Source organism: Rhamphochromis longiceps, linkage group LG6 (genome assembly GCF_057381845.1).
Source record: "Rhamphochromis longiceps isolate RC_006_pf linkage group LG6, R_longiceps_female_GT1.1, whole genome shotgun sequence".
In the NCBI taxonomy this organism is placed as follows: Eukaryota; Metazoa; Chordata; class Actinopteri; order Cichliformes; family Cichlidae; genus Rhamphochromis; species Rhamphochromis longiceps.
This window is the reverse complement of record NC_140562.1, coordinates 35,985,528-36,001,838: the sequence shown is the minus strand read 5'-3', so window position 1 is coordinate 36,001,838 and position 16,311 is coordinate 35,985,528. Positions and strand designations below refer to the sequence as shown.

At 39.8% G+C, this 16,311-nt stretch overlaps 2 protein-coding genes across 2 annotated transcripts; both read left to right on the top strand.

Annotated features, from left to right (window-relative positions):
* The first annotated feature begins 47 nt into the window (after positions 1-47).
* On the top strand, positions 48-1,990 carry rasd2b (RASD family member 2b). The gene is made up of 2 exons (XM_085408697.1): positions 48-1,229; positions 1,398-1,990. The coding sequence occupies exons 1-2, from the start codon at positions 602-604 to the stop codon at positions 1,940-1,942; spliced, it is 1,173 nt and encodes a 390-aa protein (XP_085264823.1). The 5' UTR covers positions 48-601; the 3' UTR covers positions 1,943-1,990.
* Positions 1,991-12,404: 10,414 nt separating this feature from the next.
* Positions 12,405-14,506, top strand: LOC146668519 (GTPase IMAP family member 9-like). Its single transcript, XM_085408696.1, has 3 exons — positions 12,405-12,459; positions 12,672-12,784; positions 13,237-14,506. Exons 2-3 carry the CDS (start codon positions 12,691-12,693, stop codon positions 14,097-14,099), a joined length of 957 nt encoding a protein of 318 aa, XP_085264822.1. The 5' UTR covers positions 12,405-12,459; positions 12,672-12,690; the 3' UTR covers positions 14,100-14,506.
* The last annotated feature ends 1,805 nt before the right edge of the window (positions 14,507-16,311 follow it).

The window sequence follows — 16,311 nt, the reverse complement described above, 5'->3', positions numbered from 1 at the left end:
TACTGATCTATTCAGATTTTAAAAAAAAAAATGTTTAACCTACGTATTGATTTTAATTTCCTCTACACCTTTTATTGTATTCCCATTCCTTATTTTTATTTAACTATATTTTGTGTTTTAATTAATTAAAATATTAATTGATTTAATTGAAAATGTAATTAATTAAAATCAAATCACTGCACTGCTCTATTAGCAGCAAACAACACAAATTAACTGCTAATTAACTCTGTCATATTGTTGCTGCACTTTTTTTTCTTTTCTTTTCTTTTCTTTTCTTTTCTTTTCTTTTCTTTCTCTTTGGTAGTCTCCCATATCATGTAGAAAAGACTAATGCATTAAGTAGGTCGAGTTTTCTCTGCTTGGTTGCACATCCTATTTCATCTTCTTCTTTCTAAACAAGGTGTTCTCTTGGAGAACACAACGAGCGTTCCTGTCAATCAGCATGACGTCATCAAACCACGGGGCTGTGATATCTATATAAAGACAAGTGACATCAGCCGCCCAACCAAACACACGCTTGAGCAGCTCCATAAAACGGCGGATCGTTGATTCTATCTAGCTGCAACAGCGCGGAGTCAGCGTCCGGAACCATCCTAAAAAGATGGAAATGGGTAGCATCTCTACCGGCACATCACCCACCCCCGTCACAGTTTCCCACCAGATCAAACGCTCTACAAGAGAAAACCCTCCGTTTCGTGGTAATATGGAAGGGCAGTGCGCTGGTTCATCAAAAGTTTTACTGGCTTACAAAAACGCATCGCAGCACTTGAATTCGTCTGGAATCAAAGCGGGCTTGGGCATACTTAAAGTCGCTACCTCCCAATGGAAACAGGAAAAAAAGACGCTTTCAGGAGCAGCAGTAAGGCAAATGTCCGCTGCCAACAACAGCCACCCTTGCAAGAGATCCCCACTTGATCAGCTGGCAGCTCTGGTTCTCCATGGTCAAACCCGGCATCGCCAGATTAGTCAGGGGCACCCACAAGATCCTCTTTACTTCACCAAGCCACAGAACTCTAAGCGCATCGTAGTTCTTGGTGCTCCACGGGTCGGAAAGACCTCAATCCTAAGAAGATACATGATAGACGGGTTTGTGGAGGAGTACAAGCCCACTTCCGAGGATTTCCTAAGGAAACTGTTTCGTATCCGTGGGGAGACCTACCAAATTGACATCCTGGATGCATCCCGGGAACGGGACTTCCCAGCCAAGCGGCGGCTGTCTATCCTCACTGGTATGTATTTTCTCGGTTATAATCTCTGTTCTGCTAAAAATAAACAATTAAAAAAAATGCCTGTATGTGTTTGTTGAATAAGAATAAAGATTTTGGATGTGAAACTGTATGCGCAATGTGTAAAACTCTGTCTTAAAAAAAACTTGTGTTTTGTTTTTTCTTCTATAGGGGACATTTTTCTTCTAGTATTCAGTTTAGATGATCGGAGCTCTTTCGAAGAGGTGTGCGCACTGCGAAAGGAAATTCTGGCTGCTAAATCCAAGCTCATCAGATCCACTGTGCCAGATCATTGCGCACAGCCACAGGTTCCTCTGGTGGTCTGCGCCAACAAGGTGGATCTCCAGGAATCCGAGAGAGAAATAACTAAGGCAGAGGTTCTCCAAGCCCTCGGGGATGACTGCGCCTATTTTGAAACGTCCGCTAAGGAGAGCACTAATCTCGAACAAGTATTCGAGACTTTGGCAAAGCGAGGTGGGCTTCCGACCGAAACTGGCCCGTCGCAACACCGCAAAGTCTCTCTCCGCTCATATCAGGCAATGCGGAGCGGCCGTGTAGCGGGGAGGGGGAAGCAGGTCTCTGATAGAGATGTTCCCTGCGGCACACTGTACCCACTGGCCCGGCGACCGAGTTTTACCACTGACCTTCGTCAGGTTATTGGACCACATACGACAAGGAAGCCCGGCAAAGGACTGGAGAAATGTTATATTCAGTGAGAGACACAAACTATGAGAAGAAACACAGAGCGAATAACACAGTTCATAAAGCACCGATATTTATTTAAAAATAATAATAATGCCTTATTGTGCGTTTACATGTACTTGAAATGTTTTTGAAATAAAATATTTTTTAATATTATAGTGTGTTCTTTTTTTCTTTCTGAGTATGGACAAAGTAGGAGGAGGTTGAGTCAGTACTTTGACTATTTGATTATTGTATGACTATTGCATAACCTATATTCAGAAATCTATTAGATGGCAACTCTTTTTCCTCACCCACGCTTGTTTTCGCTTCCTGTGAGTCTCTCTGTGTGTAATACTGGATTCGTGATTGCCAGCAGTCCACAATCTGAATCCCACACATCCCAAACAACCAGCTTAAAGGTTTCCAGTTGGCATACACTTTCCTCATCCTACATCATACCCTATAAATTATTCCTAATATAAGCCTACCACTCAAGGGCTTCTATGAACTCAACTATTTAGCTTTCACTTGCATGGTTGTTCTTCATTTTTTATATTTTGAAGCTGAAGAAGTCTCCCTTCAAACAACAGGCTTTGAGTCACAGATTCCAAGTGTTGTTTTAAAGAAGCAATACATGACACATTTTGCTAGCTTGATGCCAATAAGAAAGCAACCTTGCAAAGATTTATCTCTGGGTGCTTTATGTGTGCACTCGGAGAAGGCTTTTCACTTCTCATGCCGGAAATATGTGTTTCCATGGGCACTGCTTTTGAGTTTATTGAGCTGCAACTAACAGATGACTCAGGTTTTACATTCAGGTGATCCTAACCTTGCAGGGGTTTATTTTCCTGTGTGCTCATTTGTAACAAGAAAAATAAAATACTGCTTTTCATGTCCATTGATAAAAGCATTAATAACACCCTTCCAACAACATCATGTAAAAATAGTGATTGAAATGTGAACTCTCAAACTTCTTTTAATCTTGATAATCACACTAATGTTCTGTATGCGGTTTTCTCAACAACAAAAAAAAGAAAAAAAGAAAAAGAAAATTGGGCTCCATTCTAAAATTCGTGTTGTGAGTGTGTGAGTGTGTGAGTCATGATGCCTGAAAGCCTCAGAACAATGTCTGAACCAAAGAGAGACAGACAGTTAGACACATCTGGGAGAAACACATACAGAACAGATAAAGAGAATCAGGTTATTATGGGCTAAAATGTTGATTCAGTGGGTTAATGAAATGCATAATCAAGTGACAAAAAGTTTTATTGCAATGTATTCAAGCATATTGCGTTCCCCCATCCACATTTTATTCACAACAGTGCATAGAAAACAGATCAGATGTTTCCAGCTGGTGAATGTTATGGTCTGCAGGTAGGCCAATTCAGAACCCGGACTCTTCTAATACAAACCCATACTGTTGTAACAGAGGCAGTATGTGGTTTAGCGGTCTTGCTAAAATATAAACGGCTTTTCCTGAAAAAGATGTCATCTAGATGTGAGCATATGTTGCTCTAAAACCTGCAAATACCTTTCAGCACCTTTCATTCTAGATGTATGAATGACCAATCTTATAGACATTAATGCCCCCCCCATAAATTTAGAGATGGATTTCAAATTTTGATGCATATGACCAGTTTGCCTCATCTTCCACTTTGCCTCAGTCCATTTAAAATTAGTTTTGGCCATGAGAGACTGCGGCATTCTGAATCAGATTCACATGTTGCTTCTTCTTTTCACAATTAAAGCTTTACCCTGTATTTGTGGATGGCACGTCAAACTGTCTTCACAGATGATGAAAGTGCTGCTGAGACCATGCAGCGATTACCATGACAGAATCATGCCTGTTTTTACTACAGTTTTAACCGAGGGAGTGAAGATCACAGGTATCCAACAGTGATTTATGGTCTTGTCCTTAGCGCACAGAGATTTCTCCAGATTCTGAGAATCTATATCTGAGAATTTGATGACATCATGTATTGTAGATGATTAAATACTGAAAGAAAGATATTAAAAGACTTCACAATGTTACATTAAGGAAATTGTTTCACAATTTATAAACACAAATTGATGAACCACTACTCATCTTTACTTCTGTAAAACTGCCTCTTCAGTCTCCAACCTTTTCTTGACCCTCCCAATATTTTGTCTAAAATGTCCAAAATGAGCGAATATTTCCAGGCAATAATAAAATGTCTCAGTTTAATCATTTAATATGTTTTACTGTGAGTAAAATGTAGGTTTATGAGACATGCATGTCATCATTTTCACAGCTTATGAAGCTGCAAGTTAAATTCTTTAACTGCTTGTTGAAAGGTACTACCACCAGAGAATAGTGTATCATTTTCATCACCTATATTTAAAAAAAAAAAAGTATATTTACAAATGACTGTTTGCTTAAGACCTGACTCCTGTTTTTATTTATTTTTGTTTGTTCTTTTATTTTGCAGTTGTGAGGCTGTGGCTCAGGAGATAAAGCTGGTTGTATTGCACTGAACGGTTGGAGCCCCTGCTTTTCCAACCCACGTGTCAAAGTGTCCTTGGGCAAGATGACAGGTAAAAAGCGTAGGATAAAGCGCTGTGTGACTGGGTGGATGCAGGTTGTAGTCTAAACCTGCAGTCCACCTTTCATTTTATTTATTTTGTACAGAGGTAACCATTTACTACCTGAAATTCTCATTATATTTTTTAATGACGTTTCTCTGACTTCTGATCTAAGTGGCCATCATTGCCCCTACACTGCTTTACTGCTAAACTGATAAGTAGTCAATGTAGATTATGTATTATGACTGCAGGACAAGATAATCCAATAGCTCCACATGTTAATTCACCTGGAGTAGGCCATGGTTATCTATCCACACACACACACACACACACACACACACACACACACACACACACACACACACACACACACACACACACACACACACACACACACACACAATATACTACACTACAGGAGATGACAACATCAACATCAAGAAGTTAACAAAAAAGTGAATCATCAGTGAAAAAAGTACATTGATCACAAACTCAACATTACACTATTCAACACACAATTCAAAATATCACTAGTATTTCTGCACAAGGTATATGACAGAAAATACCGTAAGCCTAATGTTTACATAAAATTACATCATATATACAGTGGGGCAAAAAAGTATTTAGTCAGCCACCGATTGTGCAAGTTCCCCCACTTAAAATGATGACAGAGGTCAGTAATTTGCACCAGAGGTACACTTCAACTGTGAGAGACAGAATGTGAAAAAAAAATCCATGAATGCACATGGTAGGATTTGTAAAGAATTTATTCGTAAATCAGGGTGGAAAATAAGTATTTGGTCACCTCAAACAAGGAAAGTCTCTGGCTCTCACAGACCTGTAACGTCTTCTCTAAGAAGCTTTTCTGTCCCCCACTCGTTACCTGTATGAATGGCACCTGTTTGAACTCATCATCTGTATAAAAGACACCTGTCCACAGCCTCAAACAGTCAGACTCCAAACTCCGCCATGGCCAAGACCAAAGAGCTTTCGAAGGACACCAGGAAAAGTATTGTAGACCTGCACCAGACTGGGAAGAGTGAATCTACAATAGGCAAGCAGCTTGGTGTGAAAAAATCAACTGTGGGAGCAATCATCAGAAAATGGAAGACATACACGACCACTGATAATCTCCTTCGATCTGGGGCTCCACACAAGATCTCATCCCGTGGGGTCAAAATGATCATGAGAACGGTGAGCAAAGATCCCAGAACCACACGGGGGGACCTGGTGAATGACCTGCAGAGAGCTGGGACCAACGTAACAAAGGTCACCATCAGTAACACACTACAACGGCAGGGAATCAAATCCCGCAGTGCCAGACGTGCTCCGCTGCTGAAGCCAGTGCATGTCCAGGCCCGTCTGAAGTTTGCCAGAGAGCACATGGATGATACAGCAGAGGATTGGGAGAATGTCATGTGGTCAGATGAAACCAAAGTAGAACTTTTTGGTATAAACTCAACTCGTCGTGTTTGGAGGAAGAAGAATACTGAGTTGCATCCCAAGAACACCATACCTACTGTGAAGCATGGGGGTGGAAACATCATGCTATGGGGCTGTTTTTCTGCAAAGGGGACAGGACGACTGATCCGTGTTAAGGACAGAATGAATGGGGCCATGTATCGTGAGATTTTGAGCCAAAACCTCCTTCCATCAGTGAGAACTTTGAAGATGAAACGAGGCTGGGTCTTCCAACATGACAATGATCCAAAACACACCGCCCGGGCAACAAAGGAGTGGCTCTGTAAGAAGCATTTGAAAGTCCTGGAGTGGCCTAGCCAGTCTCCAGACCTCAACCCCATAGAAAATCTGTGGCGGGAGTTGAAAGTCCGTGTTGCTCGGCGACAGCCCCAAAACATCACTGCTCTCGAGAAGATCTGCATGGAGGAATGGGCCAAAATACCAGCTACTGTGTGTGCAAACCTGGTAAAGACCTATAGTAAACATTTGACCTCTGTTATTGCCAACAAAGGTTATGTTACAAAGTACTGAGTTGTATTTTTGTTATTGACCAAATACTTATTTTCCACCCTGATTTACGAATAAATTCTTTACAAATCCTACCATGTGGATTCATGGATTTTTTTTTCACATTCTGTCTCTCACAGTTGAAGTGTACCTCTGATGCAAATTACTGACCTCTGTCATCATTTTAAGTGGGGGAACTTGCACAATCGGTGGCTGACTAAATACTTTTTTGCCCCACTGTATAATAGGGGAAAAACTCTTGTCTGTTGTTAGGAGTTGGTAAAATGTATGTGCCTTGAAAGACAACCAACATCATGATCAACTCAAATGAAATTACTTTTATGTTCAGAAATTTTAAATCTCAGTTTCTCTGCATATGCTAAACCACATGGGCATTTCAAAGATAGACTGATATACTGATAATAAAAATCTTATCTTTTACTTTTGCAAGAATATCTTTGAGAGCATGTAACACCAGTGAATCGGTGAAATAAACATTTTGTGAAAAGAAATGCATTATATAGAAATGTTTAAAATAATCTTTCATTAACATTGATTGATTGCTTCTAATGTCAGGTTGTGTTTTTGCAGTGAAGCAGTCACGTGCTGTGAACTTCATATTGCAAGAAACTCTGGCAATTTTCACTCCTGCTTGGGTCCCAGTGACTTTACTGCACGTGGAGTGATACTTTTTTGTTGTTGTATAGCCATCATTACACACATAAAGACATGCACACACACAAACACTTATCTGAACAGATGCTCCTGTCCCTACACGTGAGGAGCATTGACATATGTTCCTGTTGTTCTCTCTGTTCTCTGACACACACATAGACATACAAATGGGCACACACACACATAAGTTAACTGCTTGCTTAAGTGCATGGACTGCTGAAACGTGATGCTGTTTTTCTACTCAGCCTTGTCCTCCACATTTCTTATTCTACTCAGGGCAGTTCACAATCACAAGTCCCCATTTCTACAATGTGGATCCATTTTGTTATTCTCACATTTTTACATTCCCCCCAAAAAGCTTTACAGGAAATGTATTATGATTGCGTGAATTATTTTAGGGTCTACCTTGCAATATAAACTGCCTTGATGTGACCGTTGTGTTGATTTGGTGCTGTATAAATAAAATTGAATTGAATTGAAATTGAAAAAAAGAACTGAATGTAACTCAGTAAAGGAGAGGTGTTGTTTTATTAGCATAGAGCCAATTTAAGGTTAATTTAAAACTGGAAGTGAGAAGCTTTGAGTTAGTAGCTCATGGGGAAAATGGGCTGATACTCCTTTTTGTTCAGCTTCGCAGCACAACTTATAAATGTATTTTTAATCATCTTTTTCTTTCACTGATGTTTTAAGATGTTTTGCTGAGCGCTTCAACACCTAAACCCTGAATAGGAATAGAAAACATGCAGGCTGCTTTTGTAGCTTACATATATATTGGTGTAATGTATGATTTCTGCTCTCCTTAGAATAGAATAGAATAGAATAGAATAGAATAGAATAGAATAGAATAGAATAGTCCTTTATTGTATTTTATATTTACAACGAGCTATATAGGTTCGGACCTTAAGAACCACTATTATCAGACATGAGGTGGAAATGTAAGGCTGTCTACACCTTATGCATGGGGGACTGTGTTTGTCAACAGTCTAATCAGCTGTTAATTCACAGCAGGTAAAGCAACATCATGTCATGGAGATAAGGATGGAGACAGCCTGGCAGCTTGTCACACAATTACATGGAAGAGAAACATAATGTTAACACTGAAACAAGCGAAAACATTCACACAGACACTCATTGCCTCTCTTCTCTGTTCAGTTCTTCTGGTTTAGCTTCTCAGATTTTTGTGCTCTGAAAGTTATTCAGCAGCTGTTGCCAACAAAATCTCTCTCCCTCACTCTCTTGGTCTTTCAGGACACACACACACACACACACACACACACACACACACACACACACACACACACACAGATGTAATAATGTAGAACAATAAAAAAAAATCTGGATGGGGGATCTCCACCCCCATGCTTTGTCTCCAATTCAGTTTTCAAATGACACCTAGACCCCTGGTACTATATATGTTGCAATGCTTTCTAATGCTCACTAGAGGGAGGGCTGTGCACATAGTTGCATTCTTTTTTAAAGGTCAATTTTTAATGGAATCAAAATCAGGAGAAATACCTAGCTTTTTAACCAGCCAAGAACACACAGATGAGCTACCTTTTGTTATGTTTTATAACAAGAGGCCAAAATACATTTCCAATGGTCCAGAGAGAAAGTAATGAAAGAAGACTGCAAAGAAAAGTGCTGCATGACAATAGACTACAAGAGATCAGAAGAAAATTGAAGATGAGATCACAAAGGCTGATGATGATCAGAAGAAGAAGAGATGTACTTGGTGTAAAAAAAACATGTGACATGTAGTGAGTTTAATGTGACATCTGCTTAAACCTGAAGTGTCTCACTGTAATCCATGCAATTTTTAGATAGTTTAAGCTCATAAGATTTTTGTGCATGGACTTGGTCGATACCCAACATCATTGTTCTGTTCTGTGGATGAGAGACGATGAGAAAAGAAAGTCCAAGGGTGCATTTAACCTTCGTTGCATCCATCTCCATGAAGAATTGTTTGGAGAGTTCCGGTAAAGACAAAATGGGAGCTGAGAGAAGCAGTGTTTGAGATTATCATAGGCATCTTGTGCCATGGTGGTGAACTGGAACTGAAACCAGGTGAGATAAGTTGGGTTAGGAGCAAGCAATTCTACTGAAGTCACAGATAAATCTGTGTTAAAAGATAACAAAGCCAAGGAACCATTACAAGTGTTTGCAGTTTTCTGGAATAGGCCAGTTCATTACTGCTTGTACTTAAGACTAGTTGGAACGGAAATGTCCCTTTTCGCCAAGAAAGGAGACCTTCTCTGCATGAAACTCACATCCATCAACCTTCACGAGCAGCTTGTTCTCTAGTAATCTTTGCAAAACCAACCTTACATGATCTTCATGATGACTAAGGAACTGGGGGAGGATCAGGATGTCATCCAGATACACGACCACAAAATGATTTCTGAAATCTCGCAGGACTTTGTTACCAGGACCTGAAAAACAGCGGGTGCATTAGTTAGTCCAAAGGGCATTACCAGATACTCAAAGTGTCCAAGGTGAGGGTTGAAGGCTATCTTTCACTCGTCCCCCTCTCTAATCCTTACCAGGTGGTAGGCATTGCAGAGACCCAATTTGCTGAAAATGGTTGCGCCCTGTAACGACTCTCAAGCATAGGAAAGACGTGGAAAAAGGGTACTTATTTTTCAGAGTAATCATGTTTAATCCTCAAAAATCTATGCAGTGCTGAAGGGACTTATCTTTCTTTTCCACAAAGAAAAAAACAGCACAGAGATGAGAGGAAGACGGCTAAAAGAAACCTTCAGCCAGAGAGTCTGTTATGTATTTTTTCATCATCTCACGTTTGGGCTTTGACAAACTCTACAGCTTACATGTGGGAAGTGGTGCGCTGGGTAACAGGTCAATAGCACAGTCATAGGGTCGGTGTGGAAGGAAAGACAAGACAAGATCCTTATGAAAAACTTCTGCTAAATCCTGGTACACAGGGGGCGTGGATGAGACATTAGGTGGGTGGGGCTTGTACAGTGAAGGTACAGGAAGGTAAGTTGGGGGCCGCGGATCGTAAACAGTTTTCATGACAAAACCAACTTCACCCTGGCACACAATTCTTTTACCAATCGAGGTATAGGGTGTGAGTTTGTAGCCGGGGTGACGGAGTATAACTGGAGTAATTGGGGCTTAAACACAAATCATATTTTTTCAGTGTGTTTCGTGAGAGTGCGAGTGAGACTGGTTTGAGCTTTGTGTGTGATATCCGCGATTGTGCCGGGGTTTAATAAAAGAAGTTTTACTCAGAACTATAATCAATAAGTAGTTGGAGGGTGAAGGGAATCACGTTTAGAGGGGATCAGTTTAGAGAGGATCTTTTTCATTTCCTGTCAGTATCCCCACCGTTACTGACGAGCAGTCTCTTTTGGCCACATGGGGCAAGTGTTAATAAAATGGCCCAGGGGCACAGTACAAGTACTCACCCACAGCCAACCTCTTTCTTTGTTTGATGAGGGAGACACAGGTGCATCTGATCTGCATGGGCTGAGTTCTGTCCTCCTACATTCCACTTTCCCAGTTTGCCGCCTTGGAAAACAAGAAGAGCCCAGGGCATTCTGGGAAAGAGAGTTTTGCTTTCTCAGATTTTCTTGTACATTATATTATATATAAGAATATATGTGAATTATTGTGTCTAAAAGTTGTCATTTCCCTATTATCTTTTTGTAAATCCTGCAGAAAGAAAATAAGACCAGCTGTTATGTTTAAAAGCAACTTGTAGATACTCACCAACCTGCTTGTCACATCCATAGGAGTCAGGTTAAAAAAGGTCAACCTATTTTTTCTTTAAATTTTTGTTTTATTAAATTTACTAAGCAAAATGATTTTGTTTTAATGAATTTCTGATGTTTTCTGGATAAATCACACATACAAACACACTAAAACAGTGTTCACTTAAACATTATTATTATTCTCATCACTGGCTGGCTTCTTCATTACTTAGGCTGCTCAGCTGGTGATTCCTCATTGGTTGTTTTCAGTGTAACAGTGGATGTGTTCTGCCTTTTAGAAAAGAATCTGTTGACCTAACAACTTATTGCATGCCCGAGAAAGTACTTGCACAGGTTCAATATTTTACCTGAAAATGTATTTTATTGATACTTTTCGTATCTTGTCTTGTCTTTGAGAGTTGGCTGAAATGACAGCAGCACAAACATTTATCCAAGCATGCATTTTACTTGTCCTACTCACACTCTGTGGACACACTGCTCACTGTCAAAATAAATACAAAGGTAAGTGGCACAGAAACTTGTGCAACTGGTTTGTCATGAATACTTGAACATGAAAAGACATTAAAAATAGCTTAGTGTTGTACTTTTCTCGTTCATCCAGCAAATCTGTTTTCCGGAGTCAGGCTAATGGTTCTGAATTTGAAATCATACTTGTATGTAATTTTAAACTTTTTTCCTCTAGTTATAGAACCATGTTTGTAGCATGACTTCACTGAATTCGAGGAACTGATGTTGGATTTTAATGTGACCTAGTTTTCACAAAAAAAAAAAGTTGAACGTTTTCTTTTCTTTCGTATTCTTCACACGTGGTTGCAGTGCTTTACTGACAGAAAGTGTAGTTGGTTTGTTTGAAAGAACTAACTGTGGAAACTGTTGACCAAGTGTGAAATAAATAAATAAATGAAATAAATGAAATGAAACGTTGTTTCTTAAGGTTGAAACAAGTTTAAACGTTCAAAAAAGATCTAAGAATAAATTAAGAAAAAGTTTTCAGTAATCACTACTTGAATTACTAGTGTGTTAATATTCAAATAAAATAAAAATGCGGGTGTTTTCTCTATTGGTGCAGGGGTTTATTTGATTCAACAGTTTCTCTGTGTATAATTGTGCAAAAAATAAAATCATTGTTCTAATAAAAAAGGCTGATTTTCATTTTACTTCTAATGACTTCTTGTTCTAATATAATTTATATATTTACTTACCTACTGAATGCTTGCCTATTTTGCTGGTGTTCTATAGTCACTATCAATTATGTGAGACAAACTAGGTTATGAAAGGGTATTTGTGAAAAAAAAAAAGTAATTTCCCACAAACCTGCTCTTCACATCTGTATTAATCAAGTTAGAGGTCAACGTATTTTTTTCTTTAAATGACTGTATAATTTTTTTATTTCATATGCAAAACTATTTTTGTTTCAATGCATTCATTTTCTGGAGAAAGCAGACCTACCGTCACACATTTTTCACTTGAACATGATGCTGTTCATCTTGTCATCACTGGCTGGTGCTGCTCAGCCGACATTGGTTTAAGTATTGTTTTCCTTGGAAATGCAAAGTGGGCGTGTCCTGTCTGCTTTGAAAGATTCTAGTGACCCAGCAGTTTACTGTACACAAGAGAAAGTCCTTGCACAGGTATGTTCAAAATAGAACCTTTAAATATTTCAATAGAAGACAGATTTTATTGATAGAGTTTCTGTAAAAAGTCTACAGTGCTAATTGTATAAACAACCAAGTTGGGGCATGATTTATTCAACATATATTTTCAGTGTAGTTCAATATTTACTTGTGATCTGATTAGAAAGACTTTCCTTTAATGATTTCCCTTTTTTCTTTTCCATGTAAAGTTTTTGAGAGTTTCCTAAAATGTTGGCAGCAAAAGCTTGGATCCAAGGATGCATCCTGCTGGTGTTACTGACATTATGTGGACAAACTGCTGACTGCCAAAGTCAATACAGAGGTAAGCTGAATAAGAACTTGTACAGCCGGTTTGTCATGAATACATAAACATAACAAGTGTTCACCTATGCTGTAGTATAAATGACTTAATTTAAAGAAGATTTCTTTCTAATATATTTCATTGTGTTCATTTAAATATATTTTTAATCAACGCATATGAATAACTAACCTAGTGTTGGACTTTGCCTTGTTCAGACAACATATCTGTTTTTGGAGTCTGGTTTTTTTTTCAGTGAACATCTACAACAACTTTAATTTAAGTGGTCACCAGCATATAAAAGCTGCAAGTATGAGACTACAGAATCACTAGTGTCAGTGAAACTACCTGAAAATTCACCTGCTTCAGCTGTATCGGAACCTTTTCTCACTTTACCTTAAGACAAGTTTTTAAAAAGTCACGTCAGTCATGCACACTTCTTCAAATATTTCAGATGTTACCATTATTTTCCACAGGCTCTGCAAATCATGAAGAACTGAGACTCATCCTGGTTGGTAAAACAGGATCAGGAAAGAGTGCGTCTGGAAACACCATTCTGGGGGATACAACTGCTTTCAAAGAGGACATTTCACCTGAGTCTGTTACTGATGGCTGTCTCAGAAAAGAGGTAGACAAAAGTGGAAGAAAAATTGTTGTGATTGACACTCCAGGGCTGTTTGACACAAGCAAAACACAAGATGAAGTGAAAGCAAAAATTGAGGAGTGCATTAAACAGTCAGTTCCTGGACCCCATGCTTTCCTTTTAGTCATCAGCCTGAAGTCAAGGTTCACACAAGAGGAACAGGATGCTGTGAAGTGGATTGAAGATAACTTTAGTTCAGATGCTTCCCTATACATCATAGTTCTGTTTACACATGGTGACCTGCTGCAGGATAAATCAGTGAAAGACTATGTAAAAGAAAGTAAACATCTACAAAGACTGATAAACAAGTGTGGAGGAAGGTACCATTCACTCATCAATAATCAGAAAGAAAGCAGAAAACAGGTCAAAAATCTTCTAGATAAAATAGAGGAAATGGTGGAATTGAATGGAGGAAGTCACTACACCAATGAGATGTATGAGGCAGCCCAGAAGAGACTTGAAGAAGAAAGGGAAACGAGGAGGAGGGAGGAAGAGCAAAGAAAAAGGAAAGAGGAAAAGGAAAGAAAAAGGGAAGAAGAGGAGAGGATCAAATTAAACAAGTGGTGTAAATTGCTTGGTATCGCTTCCGTGGGATTTTTTGGTGCAGGAGCATACTTTTCATCATATGCTCTCATGGCAATAGGGGGAGCACTTGGATATTCTCAGTTAAATTGCACAATGGGAATGTTTACTTAAGTGTATGAGGTAGGACCACTAAACCTACACCACTCCTCCAGCAAAGAAAAAAATAAGTCAGGCATCCAGTGATGGTTGTACTTTTTATTATATAATACTGTGGTGCGATTTCTGACCAATCACTTGACAGGGTTTTCTGTTACATAAAACTGACTACTTAAAAAAACAAATACTTTGTAGTCTGTTCATATAGCATATTTATTTTACTCTACTGAGTCATTTATATGATCCTCAGTATGACTCAACTTCTATCATCTTCTGTCATATAGACAGAGGAACTTGGAAATTAAAAAAAAGATCCAGAAGTGAGTTTAGAAATAGTTGAACTACTACCTTTTTAATTTTAAAATAAAATGAAAATGTGCATGCTTTCTCTGTTAGGGGCAGGGGTTTGTTTATTCAAAGGTTTCTCAGTGTATAATTTTGCAACAATAAAATAAATTTTTAAATTATAATGGCTGGTTTTCATTTTCATATTTAGCCTCCTCAGTAATTCATTCCTCATTGGTTTAAGTAGTGTTCTTCAGTGAAATTAATGTGTGTCGTGAAAGAAGCTGCTGACCTAACAGCTACTGCACACCTGAGGAAGCACTTGGACGGGTACTTTCAAAATAAAACATTTAAATATTTTGATAGATGAACGATTCTTGCACTGAAACGGAATTCAACAGTTGATTCAAAACTGTTGAAGCTAGCGTTGATACAAACCTATCACCTTCCTGCTGCTGCTGCTTCATATTAAAAGCTTCACTTTTCGTTGTTGTTGTTGTTGTTGTTTGTGTCCAAATTCATGGGCTGCATTCTCCTGAGGCCGCATTTGTAGACCGATTACGTCACAGCGACGCGCCGAAGGCTGTCCAAATTCGTAGACCCCTCCGAATGCAGCCGACAAATGCGTGCTCCTTTTTCCGAATTTGAAGGATGGGTCGGGTGTGTCCTTCGTGGCCCACCATATCCCAGAATTCATAGCGCGGCCCAGCCAAGCTCCAGTTTCCGGCTAATGGCGGCCGCTACTAAGTTTTAAAAATTACTCTTATTAATCTTTCTGGGTCACGAAATAAACTTTTAACATATTTTCATGCGAGAAAGTAGCTGTGTAAACATCAAATATCTGCTCGGTTTATCAAGATATCGCATCTTTGCTAAAGTGCTTCGACGTTTTCGGAGACGTCTGCTACCCACCAGCTCGATAGCTAGCCGGGAGCTCGAGGGTTACTGATGCGGCCGAGAATGGCACAACTCCCGGCACATCATTTTCAGATCACCGCGGACTTTCGCTGCTCGGGTTAAACGTTGTCAGCCGGTGATCAGCTGTGATCAGCTGATCACGGGGCCAGGGTTAAAAGAGAGACGCCACCCACCTGTTCGCCGCTCAGACATCATTCTCTTCGTGTCAGGAGCTCCGAAACTCTGCCGACGTCAGTCTCCGCCTGATTCAGCAACCGTGAGTGATTATCCCTTCAATCCTTTTTCTCTTCCCGGCTCCGCTCGCTCTCTGTCGGTAACGACCGTTCCGAAGCCACGCATCGTGCACTGATCGTTACTAGAATAACTGCGTGCCTGCTCCAAACCCACCGCTAGCCTTCGCCGCGCTTGGGTCTAGCCAGCACGCCACACGGGCACGCCGAATTACTGTGTGTAACCCGCCCGGCCGTGACAAACGTAATATATAAGTCACTTAGACAACCTAAAAATGTTATTGTTGGGCTTTTTTCAGTGTTTTGTTTGTTCGTGAGTAAATCGGTTTGGCTGAGATTAAAGTTATTAGATTAGATAAAATAAAACTTTATTAATCCCCCGGGTGGGTTCCTCCTTGGTTTTTACACAGCTGACTAAATGTCAAACAGAAAACTGATTAAACAGAAGTGTGAGATGGCCGAGAGTTTACTCCAGTGTCCTGTTATATTTTAGACAGCAAGGAGCAGACGGCTGAGTTTATTAAACTCCACCGAGACAGCGGTGACGCTAATCAGAAGGCTAGACCGTCCAATTTCACGGCCGTTTACTTCCGGCCTACCCGATCTTCTGAGGACCCGGCCCACGTAGACCGCGAAGGCCGGGTCCTCAGGAGAATGCAGCCGTTGTTGTGCTAAGCTAACAGGCAGAATGCTACAAGCATAGCTCTAAAGAATGTAGCATCATGGGCAGTGTAGTCCGTGTTGCAGGGTGAATGGACTGCCATACACGTTATGGGTCTGTGAGAAAAAAGGGG